Source organism: Eublepharis macularius, chromosome 1 (assembly GCF_028583425.1).
Source record: "Eublepharis macularius isolate TG4126 chromosome 1, MPM_Emac_v1.0, whole genome shotgun sequence".
Lineage (NCBI taxonomy): Eukaryota > Metazoa > Chordata > Lepidosauria > Squamata > Eublepharidae > Eublepharis > Eublepharis macularius.
In genome coordinates this window covers 30672267-30684669 of record NC_072790.1, presented here as the reverse complement: position 1 = coordinate 30684669, position 12403 = coordinate 30672267, and the positions used below count along the sequence as shown (strand labels likewise).

Sequence of the window (12403 nt, the reverse complement as noted above, 5' to 3'; positions counted from 1 at the left end):
TTTATCTAAAACTGATGAAATTCATCAGCAGCAAGGGATAACTTGGGAGACTTTTAACACACCTGATTTCTTCCAATTATATTGTCTATTGACGCATACAAGATGAATAAAATGCAGGGATGTTTATTTCTTTATTTAGCAAATGAGAACACGGGGATTCTAATCCGTACAACAGTGTCTAAGCCCCTCCTGCCAAACAGTCCTCAAACCAGTTTATTCTACCTAGATATTCTTACCGCCCAAAGGAGGGAGATCCATCTGTGGGATCTGGAAAGACAGCAACGCTTTCTTCAACCAAGCCAAGTGGCTGGGCGTGTTCCATTGCAGATGGGGAAGCCCTCTGCTGCCCCCGGGCTCTGCAAACTCAGTTACAGGCCACGACAGTTCACAGAGCTCTTCCGAAGATGCAACTTCAGCCAGGAATTGTACCACGCTGTTGTACAGCTCTATGATGGCGCTGGGATCTTGGGAGGGCAAGCTGGCCAAGAGCCTTTCCTTCCTGTCTTCGTAGAAATGATGGCTGAACTCTCGATCAATGCCATCTTCGATATACTGCAGGAGCGTCTGGCAGCAGAGTTCGAGGGAACCGGGGCACTGAGAAACCAGCCACTGCACTGCTTCAGTCAACTGTGAACAGAAGTATCCGTAACAAAAACTAATTTACTGATCCATTCCACACCAGCTCCATAACCCATTCAGCCTCATGTTAAGATTCGTGTTGAAAAGGCAGCCTTTTTAGCCTCCGTCTCAAACTGAAACACTCCCCAGCACAACAGCATCGGAAGATAAAAATGCTGGGGGGAGAGGGTTATCAACACAGGTCTTGGCTCCCGTGACCTCCTGAGCCAAGGAGGATCAAAAGTTGTCTTGGATTACTTCCCATACTTGACTTAGGACAAAAAGCAACACACACTGGCTCATAACGGTGGTGGAAAGTACAGTCAAATCACAGGCGATTTATGGCAATCCCATAGGATTTTCAAGGCAAGAAATGTTTAGAAGGGATTTGCCATTGCCTGCCTCTGCATAGCAACCCTAGACTCCCTTGGTGGTCTCCCGTCCATTCAGTAGCTAAGCAGGGTCGGTCATGATTAGTATGGCTAACCCCGCTTAGCTTCTGAGATCGGATCTGGCTAGTCTGGGCTATTCAGGTAAGGACTATCATAACTGACGATATCAATCGATGGGCTGCATAATTTTAGGTGGGTAGCCTGCAGCAGAACAGCAGGGTTAGAGCCCAGTGGCACCTTAAGAGACCAACCAGATTTTCAGGGTGTGAGCTTTCAAGAGCTTCCTGAAGAAGGGAGCTCTGACTCTTGAAAGCTTACACCATGAAATCTGGTGGGTCTCTAAGGGGCCACTGGGCTCCAATCCTGCTGGGTTTCATAATACACTCATATTCAGGTAAGAGACTATGTACGACGTCTTCAAAGACAAATTGTTACTGTAGGGACTGCTTTGGTTTCTGATCTGCAGGTCAGACCTCGTCCTAGATGTCTCCGTAAGGCGTTGGGAGGACATCCCTAGCAAAGACCACCGTCTTCAATGATATTTCTACTAAACTATCCAACGACCTCCATGAGAAGGTTTTAATTATTATAAGCTACATGAAGCTTGAAACTGAGGGAATACTCTCATCTGCGGTGTCTGATGTCATGCATCCAGGTATAAATCAAAAATATACGATGGAGGGAAAACATCAAAAGGTCGGTTTTACTTTGCAACTGTCAGGGCTTCCATATGCTCTGTTTTAAAAAAGCAGTGAATGCTGCTTTGTTCTCGGTTAATCCAGCTATTGCATGAAATATACAGAGAGAGAACATTCTCCCACTCCACGGTAACAATTCACTCTGGCGAAGTATTAATTCTAACTGTCCTTACCTTGCTGGTGCCTTGCAAGTCACTTACAGAATCTGGCATTTCAACAATAATGTAGTCTGAAATGAGGTTCGCTGAAATCAAATCCGGCAGCATCAACCCTTTAAAAAAAGAGAAGGGGGGAAGAATGTAACTCTACTGCAATAACACCACCCGGTTACTCCTGCTCAATGAAAAGCTCCAGCGGCGCGGAGGGCAATCTAAACTCCCCTCTGTCTGGAGATCAGGGGGCGGGGCCACCAGCCATGTGACCATTTTCAAGAGGTTCCGGAACTCTGTTCCCCCGCGTTCCCCCTGAAAAAAAGCCCTGCTTATTCCAAGTACAGGAGAAAAGTACCTTCTTCTGCTTCTTTTCTGAGGGTTTCTTCTCCCTGGTTTGGAACAAAAACCACCAGAGGGACTAACGGATGGAAAGGCTTTGCCTGAAGCAGCCGTTTCAACTGAAGCAAGGCTGAAAGCCAATAAACATCTTCCTCGGAAACGTCCTCACTTCTCAGCCGAGGAGGCAGCAGGAGAATAAGGCCTCGGGTGCCCAGCAGCTCTTTCTGAGCCTCCGCATCATCAAGCTCTGGGAGGCTGAGTGTTCCATGGGTCACCTTTGCAAAGAAGCCAAACGATTATTAAGCTCAATACAGAAAAACAAAAGACAGGGTAAGAGTCCTACTGGGTCAGGTAAAGGCTCGGGAAAGCCAGCAGCCTATTTTTAAACAGGGGTCTGCAAAGAACGCCCACTCCACTAGTATGCTGCTTCCAAACCTGAAGGTCACCCCACATAGCTGATAGCTCTTGATAGACAATTCATAGGAGAGAGGTCCATTCCCCATTAAAGACCATGCATTTGAATTTTCATATAATTCCAGAACCGTCTTGTTAGCAATTAGACTGATTGCCATTTTTACACATAGCAAGTTAACTATTGGCATCTCAATGAAGGCTGGATACTCTTAGGAAAATAAAATAGAGGATCTTAAAAGTAACTTTTTCTCATAAATGGCCCTGTGAAACAAAGGACCACAAGCCTGGTTTGGAAGAAAGACTTGAAGACCTTTCTTCTCATTAGACGACGGAGGGGAAGAAAGGAATGACCTTCTACTCATTCCAGAGGCAGGGCCATATAAACATGTTTCAGTGTGTCCTGTCCAATAGCTGGAACTGAAACTGAGACACCAAGCATCTTAAACTCACTCCCACCCCAAAGTGCACACACAAATTTGGCCTAGGGAAAAAACAGAGATCTCTCCTCTGTATGTGGCAGATCTGACAATGGATCTAGGAATATGAGCTCCAAGTGTCCCAGGAAGAGTCCTGTGGGAAACTTCATGGCAGAGCTTGATGGTAGTTATAACCCAGTGACTGGATCATTAGGAAGGAACGTTTTGGTTCTTTCTTTGGGCCCAGGTACAGCAAGAAGAAGATGGGAACATCCTACAAGAAGCAGCTCTGCATACAAAGGACAACAGCCCTGTGGGTGACTAAAGAATGTAGTGCCCTCTTTGCATCATATGTAGCTTTCGAAAGTGATCGCTGAGCTTTTGAGAGTGATCGCTGAGCTGACTGCAACCGAGAAGGCTACCTTGCATGCAAGGAGTGTTAAATCACCAGTGGCCAAGGGCTCGGATCAAATGTAGGTCCCACACAGTGGGTGTTACTGAAGGATGAATTGATACATCATTGCTTCACAAGAGGATGTACAAAGAGGGGACCCCCCTTGAATCATAGGATGTGAAGCTGGCTGCCAGATGGACCTTGAGACCACCTGAAATTTTGTGGGTTGGAGCTGCACAAGCAGCATATGGGACTCACTTAAACCTGCTGAAGACAAAAAGTACAATGGCACTAAATATCCTGCAAGTACATTCTTCTTCATGGATGGAAGGCAAGTAGCTACAGGATCTTAGTCAACAGCAAGATAGACTGGTTCCCGGTTCCACATTTGAATCCTCCTAACCCCCTGCTACTTTCCCTGAAAATCCCCTCGAGGTAGGCACCTCTTTGTTTACATTTGGCCCTGCTTATGCAGTTTGCAGACATTGACCTATTTTCAACAGCAGCTTGGCCACTTCGCCAGGGTTGGAAACCAAGGTGGCAGAAAAGCATGCCGCAGTTCCTAAGAAACAGCCAAGAGCAACCTCATTATCCTATTCGACAGGCTGCTTTTTGGTCTAACCAAAAAAAAAAAAAAAACCTAGTTCAAAACACACAGAAGTAAAAACTGCCAAAAGTTATTTAGAGCACTTCCACGCCTCCTCTCCAGGAAAACCACTTGAGGCAGCATACAAGTGAAACGTGACAAAAAACCACCAATATACAAAATTAGTTAAAAATTATCAAGCTATATTGTCGAAGGCTTTCACGGCCGGAGAACGATGGTTGTTGTGGGTTTTCCAGGCTGTATCGCCGTGGTCTTGGCATTGTGGTTCCTGACGTTTCGCCAGCAGCTGTGACTGGCATCTTCATTCCACACCCTGGAAAACTCTTACAGGATGACTTAGCCCAACCCCACCTTCCTGAGTAGATATAAATTACCTGCCAACTTCTTTTCCACACTGTGACACTGAGAGATCTCCGTCTTTCGGTGCTACACCTCTGAAGATGCCAGTCACAGCTGCTGGCGAAACGCCAGGGACCACAATGCCAAGACCATGGCGATACAGCTGGAAAATCCACAACAACCAATTATCAAGCTGTTAAAACAGCACTAAAAACAGCCTTAAATAAAGCCAGAGTAATAAGTACTGCGTAAAACAACAGCTAAAAAAGACTCTCATCAAATGGGCTAGAGAAAACTGTAGAACAATTTGAAAGATCAACCCCAGAGGTGTGTATGTATGTTATGTGCTATCAAGTTGCTTCTGACTTAAGGAGGGCCTATGAATGTCCTATCATGAACAGACTTGCTCAGATCTTGCAAACTGGGCCAGTGAAGAGCATGGGTTAAAAAGGAAGTTTTCGCCTGGTGCCTAAAAGAAAATACAGTTGACACCAGGAGAGCCTCAAGGCAGAGGACATTCCACCGCTAAGACGCCACCACTGAAGAAGCTTAATCTCTGGTTTCTACCTATCTCACCCCTGAAGGCACGGACACAGAGAGCAGAGCTTGTAAAAAAAGATCTTAACCGGTGGACTGGATAGTAAGAGAAGCCACTTTGGTTCTCCTTTATTTTTTAACAGCCGTATGGCTGTGGAAACCCAGACCCAACTCTTTTAAAAACTGCACGTCTGGAGAGACTCTATCAGATTTTCCCAACATCAAGGTAAAGCAACAAAACAAAGTTCACCAACCTTTACACACACATTAACACAAACAGCTTGATCCTCTTGCACATGAAGAGAGGTATGTAACGCAAGCGTCTGGAATAAATCATTCTCTGTAGATGCAGTATCCTTTACATTGTTATCAATCGTGAATTTAGCTTTCAACCAATCTGCTAGAATTCTGTGAACACAGAAACACACAAACTTTCAGTGTAACACTGCAGATTTAATAAGTAGCAGCACCCACAATTAAGTGGCCGAACATTTTTAATGGGGCTCATTTTGAGGGGGAACGCACAGGAACGCAGTTCTGGCAGTTCCTCAAAGAGGTCACATGACAGCTGGCCCCGCCCACCTGACTCAGCCATTTTGGGCCCATTTTGGCCTGGATTGGGGCCGAAACGGCCTGGATCAGGCCTCTGACAGGTGGTGGATCACTCTCCCGCTCAGCAACAGCTCAATCCTGACCATTTTGGGCCCCTTTTTGCCATTTTTGGCCCAATTTCGGCCCTGAATGGCCAGGATTGGGTCCAAAACAGCCAGGATAGGTGATGTCAGGGGGCATGGCATATGCAAATCAGTTATGCCAATGACACATTTCTGGTGATGTCAAGGGGCATGGCATATGCTAATGAGTTATGCTAATGATACACTTCCAGGGATGGCAAGGAGTGTGGCATATGCTAATGAGTTATGCTAATAAATTATGCTAATGAGTTCCTCCAGCTCTTTTTCTACGAAATGACCCCTGCATAGGGATAAAAAAACCCAATCAACTAATCTGCATATTTTAAATAAAACTACACTAAGAGATACTGTTATCTTTATTTAGCATCTTCAAAATATTGTGTCAAAATACTGTCTGCATTGTGACATCATACTTAAGGATTTAACTGTTTAAAAATGACTTTTAAAAGCAATAAATTTAGATAGTCCTAGTAAAATTAATTTTCCTAATTGTCCATACTTTTTCTGTCGCTTAACCTTTTATACTATGGTTTGCTATTCTATGCAAGCTTGCTGGAAACTGAATTTAACAGGGCTCACTGGCAAATAAACATGCACAGGATCGGAATAGATATGTTTTCAACAACTGACCTCTGACAAAGAGCAGGCATGCTGCCGATTAGGATAGAAAAGGGGTAAAGGGTTCTGCTGGTTGATGAGAAAGGAAGAAAATGCCTTTCAAGTGTCTGATCAGGATCCAGCCCGATCCAGTGACAGTTTTACCCAGAAGCAAACCCAGGTCTGTTCTAGGGAGCTTACTCACAGGCAAGACGGCAGCCACAAAACAGCAGATGAAATACCAAAAACACAAAAAATTGAGTTTGCTAAGTATTTGGGCTTGAAGATTTTAAGTAAGTGTTACTGTTAAGAAACAGAATCTGAAGCGCACCTTCTCTGGAGCCTCCCAGTATATAAAGTCTGTCCATGGTGTACCACTTAACAATTTTCACATACAGCTGCATCACCATGTGACTGGTTAAACTGAAAATGGATTATTTTTAGGGAATGTGCCATGACGTGAACATTCTTCTCTGTGATGCTTGTGAGGACTCATTTACATGTGCAAGGCATCCCTCGATAGCGCGGTCATGAACAGATGAACACATGAGAGCCACCTCTGAGTAACTGGGGTCGGTGTAACTCTACTGGCTGGAGGTGCTGAAAAAGTACCCCAAGAATATCCTGCTGGGCTGCTTTGTGAAACGATTGCTGTTCTTGGAATAACTCCAAGAGTGAACTTTCCAAAAGCCCACGCTTCGCCAGGTAAAGGTATTTTTTTTTCCTGCCCTTTACACGGAAACAAATACAGCGTACTGAAGTCTAAAGTAGTTAAAGCACAGCTGCCTTCTACACAGCACAGGGATGAAATCAACGCAGTAAAAGGAGATACGTTTAGGGGTCCCTAGGCCTCAGAGATGCCGCAGTAACTTTGAACAAAGCTGCTGAGACTTTTTAAGTTTTGCTGGAGTGGAGCACAGCCGTTTTTACTATGTGAAAAGGGACGCAGCAGCTTTCACTATTTCCCCCACCCACTGCAGACCCCGACATTGCCCCCTACTCTGGAAATCGGGGGGCGGGGCTGGCTTCCCTGAATACTGTTCTGATTGTGATAGGCAGAATCCACCCACAGTGCTTCTTCTCACTGTTTTTTTTAGCAAAATTATTATTTAGCAAAATGCAGCTCTGCTGAGTGCATTTTAAGAGACTGGCAAGATATAACAATTTTCAAAGGCACTTATTTGTGCGATTATAGCACTTTCCAGCTACCACAAATACAGCCTTTCCTCCTACTAAATCCAGACACAACCTGCCATTTCTGACCTCAAGACTGCTAAACAGGCAATCCCGTCCCATCCAAACATACCTATCACATGCCCAGTGAATAAAACAAAACAGGAGTCCAGTTGCACCATAAAGGCAAAATTTATCCCAACACAAGCTTTTGAGAGCCAGGACTCTCTTCTTCAGACACACCCGACGAAGTGAGCTGTGACTCACAAAAGCTTGTGCTGGGATAAATTTTGTTAAGTCTTTAAAGTTCCACTGGACTTCTACTCTATTTTACTAGCAGAGACTACCACAGCTCCCTGGCTGGAATCATAATATTTTATGATATCCTACCCCAGACAATGCTAATGTGACTGGAGGGGATATTGGGGTTGACGCTAGATATATTTTACAGAGGCGGATGGGCGGCCTGAAACTAAAATGAGATTCAAGCAAACAACATTCCACATCGACTTGAGTGCTCCAATAACAGTAGCTTGAAACATCTGGCATATTGCCCAATACAAGACATCTTTCTATACAGAAGGTCACGTTATTCTTCCTAGGGCCAATTACTCATGTTGTGCATTTGCATATGGGTCATGTTGCCACACAAGAGATCTACTACTATATAACTACACCCATGAAGAGAAATTCTACACAGAATTCATCTGACTCTTAGACACACTTTTACACTCCCTTTTTGAGGCTCACCTCTCTGTTTTCATCCTTCTGTTCCTGCCGTCTCCTCCTGTCCCATTTTATTCACTGGTATCAGCTTGTTGGTTTCTTGTGGAACGGGCTGCTTTGCCACAGCAAAGCTCATCACAGCCCTTCTGTGATCACAGTTATTACTAAGTAATAGTAATATAAATATTCTGCTACAAAAGCTGAATCTCCCTATTTGGCTTAAAAATTGAGAGTTATGGTGTCCCAAGAGTCAGTTTGCAAACTGGGAAGGCACAAAGACTTGCTAGACTTTTTGGTAAAAGTTTAACGCTTAATCCTTGGCTTCTGAATACCCCTTTGAGTCTGACATAAGCAACACAAGCTCTGCTTTCCAGAGAACATGAAAAAAGTAGAAGCAAATATACACCCTGCACAAGATGTAGAGAGGGACCTAGAAGCCTCAGGCTCTACCAGGCTTCCCATTCCCCTTGTCACCACTGCTGAGCTGGGCAGTGGGAGAAAAATAAAGGGGGAAATGGGGGGTGACAGGCATTGTCCGAATGCACTGACATCACTCTCTGTGCAACCAAAAGTGACATTAGTGCATCACTGGGATGTCCTAGCATTTTGGCAAAACTCTATGGTTAAACTATGTAGTTTTGCCCAAATGATAGCGTGTCCCCAGCAATGAGCTGATGTCACTTCCTGTTACAAGGGAAGTGACATCAGTGAGTCGCCAGCAACCTAATTACATCACCAGCAACTCCTCCAACTGGTGAGACTCCTGCCAGTTGCCAGTCTTGTATAACCCTAGGTTCTGCTGATAACCCTAGGTTCTACTGTACTTGCTTGAACTGGAGAGCTATCCTCAGACATGAGCTATAACACAGCTTCAGGGAGCACTCTGCAAGCTCCCGGTCCTCTAGGAGGGAGAGAATCATCTCCAAAACCAGCAACAGATCAAATTCAAATTGATTATCAATAACAAGTAGAAAGCTGGTTCTAAGAGTCTTTTATGAGCAAGTTAGATCTGTCTGCATCCCTGATAGTTCTCAGGATCATCATTTGATGTGGATGGCTAGAACTAGGGAGAATATCCAAAAGCTTCTTGAATAAAGAAGGTCTACAGTAAGGCAGGAGTGCAGCCTTAGCAAAGATGACATTTTTGTATAAGGATTCAGTAGGACCGTAATACTGAGGATAGAGAGTCAGCGGCAAACGTTCACCTACCCTGTGTCATCTTGCATTACTTTAAAAACACTTTGTAAATGAGCTTGTATTTAAACTAAGTATTCCAAAGGCTAGGAAGCTGTGGGACAAAAAAAAAGGGGGAAAGGGCCAACAGGCAGGATAGTTAAGAGAGGAATGAGATGAGACATGTAGGAAAAAACACTGGTGGCTGGGAGAAAACTAGCAGAACCAAGGGACGTAAATATGCATCTGTGGGACCTGGGGAAGGCAGAGCTGAGATCTGGAAAGCTTGGCTGAACAGGGCCCAGCGGCTCAGGGCCTGAAAAAAAAGGAGCAGTGTAGGCAGTGGGTTCAGACGCAAGGAATTATGGGTAGCATAAGCAGAGGAGAAAGAGGCAGGAAACTGACGCCCCGGAGACTGGCGACAGGGGGGAGATTAGGAAAGCTCACTGAAAGGGCACAGAGGCAGGATAGGCTATGCACTGTTACAGAGGACATGGAGAGGCAAGGGGCCTTTCAGGAGCTGCAGGACTATGTACCTAGAGTTAGATGAAATGGGGGTGGGTGGGGAATGGGGGGGGGGCTACTTAGCAAAGCAAAATGCTCTCAAATCTTTTTGTTTCTTGAAAGACTTTAGGAGTATAAGCTACCAACAGCTGGCTGCAATTAATACCTGCTGGGATCCTCCACTGGGAATTCCTCGTATGTTGGCAGCACCAAAAGCACCTTCCAAAAGATTTTTTCTTCTTGCATGGGAATATTTTCAGCAACCAAGGACGGCAGATCCAGCGGAGTCCACACTGCATCACTTGCGGATACACAGAAAAATCAAAATATATTCTTGGATACACAGAATAATCAAAATATATGTTATATTCTTAAAAACAACAGAGAAAATACCCAGTAGGCTCATACTGCAGCAACAGGCGGTACATGGGAGTATAAAGTCTATACTTCCTTTCCTTTTACTGATGCATTTCTTTGAAACTACTTCTTTACAGTAGAGCCGTCTAATCCGAGTAAAAAAGGCTTCTTGGACAATTGATTTTTGCACAGTTTGTGGAAACCCAGGAGAGTGGCAGCTTTCTGTCTCTTTCTGCCATTCCATAAGGGGCCCACCATACAGAATGTACATATATGGGCAGCTGTTGATTCTGCCCATGTGCCGGTTTGCACCACCCTGAACTGGTTTGCAGTTTAGAATAGGGATGTGCAATTCAGGTTCGGTATTCCTTTAAAAAATACTGAATTTTACCTGATTTGGTAAGGTTTGGATTGCTGAACTCAAAAAGGAATACCAACTGATGCTTTTTAATTTTTTTTTAAATTTCAGACCCACAAGCAACTTTTTCAGCACACCTGAAGTCTCCTGGGCGTGCAGATCCGCCCCACCCACCCCGCAACACACACAACCCTTCTCTATAGGCGGCCCTTTCCGTTTGACAGAGTTGGTTATCACAAGGAATGATGGAATGCCAACATACCATAATAACTGCTGATAAAAATACTGCACTTTCATTTGGTGGTTCATCTTCTGTCGTAGCCGGGCTAATCTAAAAGGAAACAGAGCAAACAAGGGGCATCTAGAACGGCACGCACTGAGCAGCCCCATCTCCCATGGAGCTGTGCTAACTGGGGCCCTCTTGTCTGTTAAACCCTCAAGGAGGAGATGATGTGACCCTAAGTCAACCATAAGGCCATGCGCTCATGTGCTATTTTGGATTTTTTTAAACCTGATTTCATTCTTGGGTGCTTGTGGACAAGTCTGCGTACACCTGTATATGGAACAGAGCCAAATGGTAGTTGCTAGTAAACGGGGTGCATGAAAAAGCTCTTCGAGGACAACGCTTACTTTTGAAAGGGAATGTAAAAGCAAGCCCCCTTATATTTAATTTAATTTATTTATTTAAAACATTTATATGCCATCTTTCTACCCAAAGATGGCCCCCAAGGTGGCGAACATTAAAACGCCAATGAACAATTTAAAGCAACATTTTAAAACAAATTAAACTTAAAACTACCTTTAAATTAGTTTTAAAACAATTCATTAAATACACACACAAACAAAGAAGAGGGAGGAGGGCCAATAAAAGTTATTGGGGGCATGCCTGACAAAACAGAAAAGTATTTACCCACTGGCAAAAGGTAACGATAGAGGGGGACAGACTAATTTCTTCGAGGAGGGAGTTTCAAAGTTTTGGTGCCACAATTGAGAAGGCCTTTTTTTTAGGTTGCCACCCGTCTAACTTCAGATGGCAGGGGTATCTGAAGCATGGCTTCTGAAGACGACTGGAGTGAGTGGGTATGTTCATATGGGAGAAGGTGGTCCTTAAGGTATCATAAAAATACACTGCGGAGAGACTCATCTTGTCCCTCTGGAACCCTGCACCATACTTGCAAGAGGGATGGGGGAAGAGAAGAGACACCCTCTTTCCCATGTCAAAGGGGATCTGGCAGGTTCACAGCGCATACAGACATACATCTTCTGATTCCTGCCTAGGCTCTACCACTTATAGAAGGGTCTTACCTACAACAAGAGGTGCCAAGTCTTCCTGCATGACCCAGGTTTACAATTCCTTTCACCAGGTTCTCTCTGGCAATGGGACACTCTGCACTGGGCGACAGGGCCTTCAGTCTGTTTTGGGGATCGACACAGCACGGCGCTGCCGGGAATGCTCTCATCTGACGCTTCAGTTTCTTTCGGGCTGCCACAGCTTCTCTCCACCTTTATAGGAGGGGAAAGATACATTTCAAGTCATTGCTGTATCTTGTGATTTTCCCGAGCTCCGCGACTGAACTTTTTCTTTATCACTGCTGCACCAGCTCTTCCAATTTCCATTTGGGAGCGGGGAGTGGTTGGATCCTACAAATTGCCAGTGGAAGTTAATCTTTTCTCATCTTCCCCTCCCCTCTGGGGGTTGAAGGAGGCCCTTGTGGACAAAATGCCATGGAAGTTAGTGGCAAGCAGAAGGAAATCGCCCCTTCTCCCTCTGATATGAGCACAAGGCTTCGGTCTACCATGCTTTCTCTGTCAGAGACAGAAAAAGATGCGGCAATTTCACTTGATTCCCTCCCTCTTTACTACAAGCCCTTTAAGAATTCGTTCAAAAGACCCCCTTTCAACCCTTAGCATAAC

The 12403-nt window shown here is 44.7% G+C and overlaps 1 protein-coding gene across 1 annotated transcript in view; it reads right to left on the bottom strand.

Moving 5' to 3' along the window:
• Nucleotides 1-12403, bottom strand: part of MCM3AP (minichromosome maintenance complex component 3 associated protein) — a 51934-nt gene that overhangs the window by 10606 nt on the left and 28925 nt on the right. The window contains exons 18-24 of the mRNA XM_054986986.1: nucleotides 11795-11992; nucleotides 10752-10820; nucleotides 9941-10075; nucleotides 5161-5314; nucleotides 2216-2474; nucleotides 1882-1979; nucleotides 237-627 (exon numbers count right to left, since the gene is read on the bottom strand). Of these exons, the coding sequence (XP_054842961.1) occupies nucleotides 237-627; nucleotides 1882-1979; nucleotides 2216-2474; nucleotides 5161-5314; nucleotides 9941-10075; nucleotides 10752-10820; nucleotides 11795-11992 (1304 nt within the window). The remainder of the gene's footprint in view (nucleotides 1-236; nucleotides 628-1881; nucleotides 1980-2215; nucleotides 2475-5160; nucleotides 5315-9940; nucleotides 10076-10751; nucleotides 10821-11794; nucleotides 11993-12403) is intronic.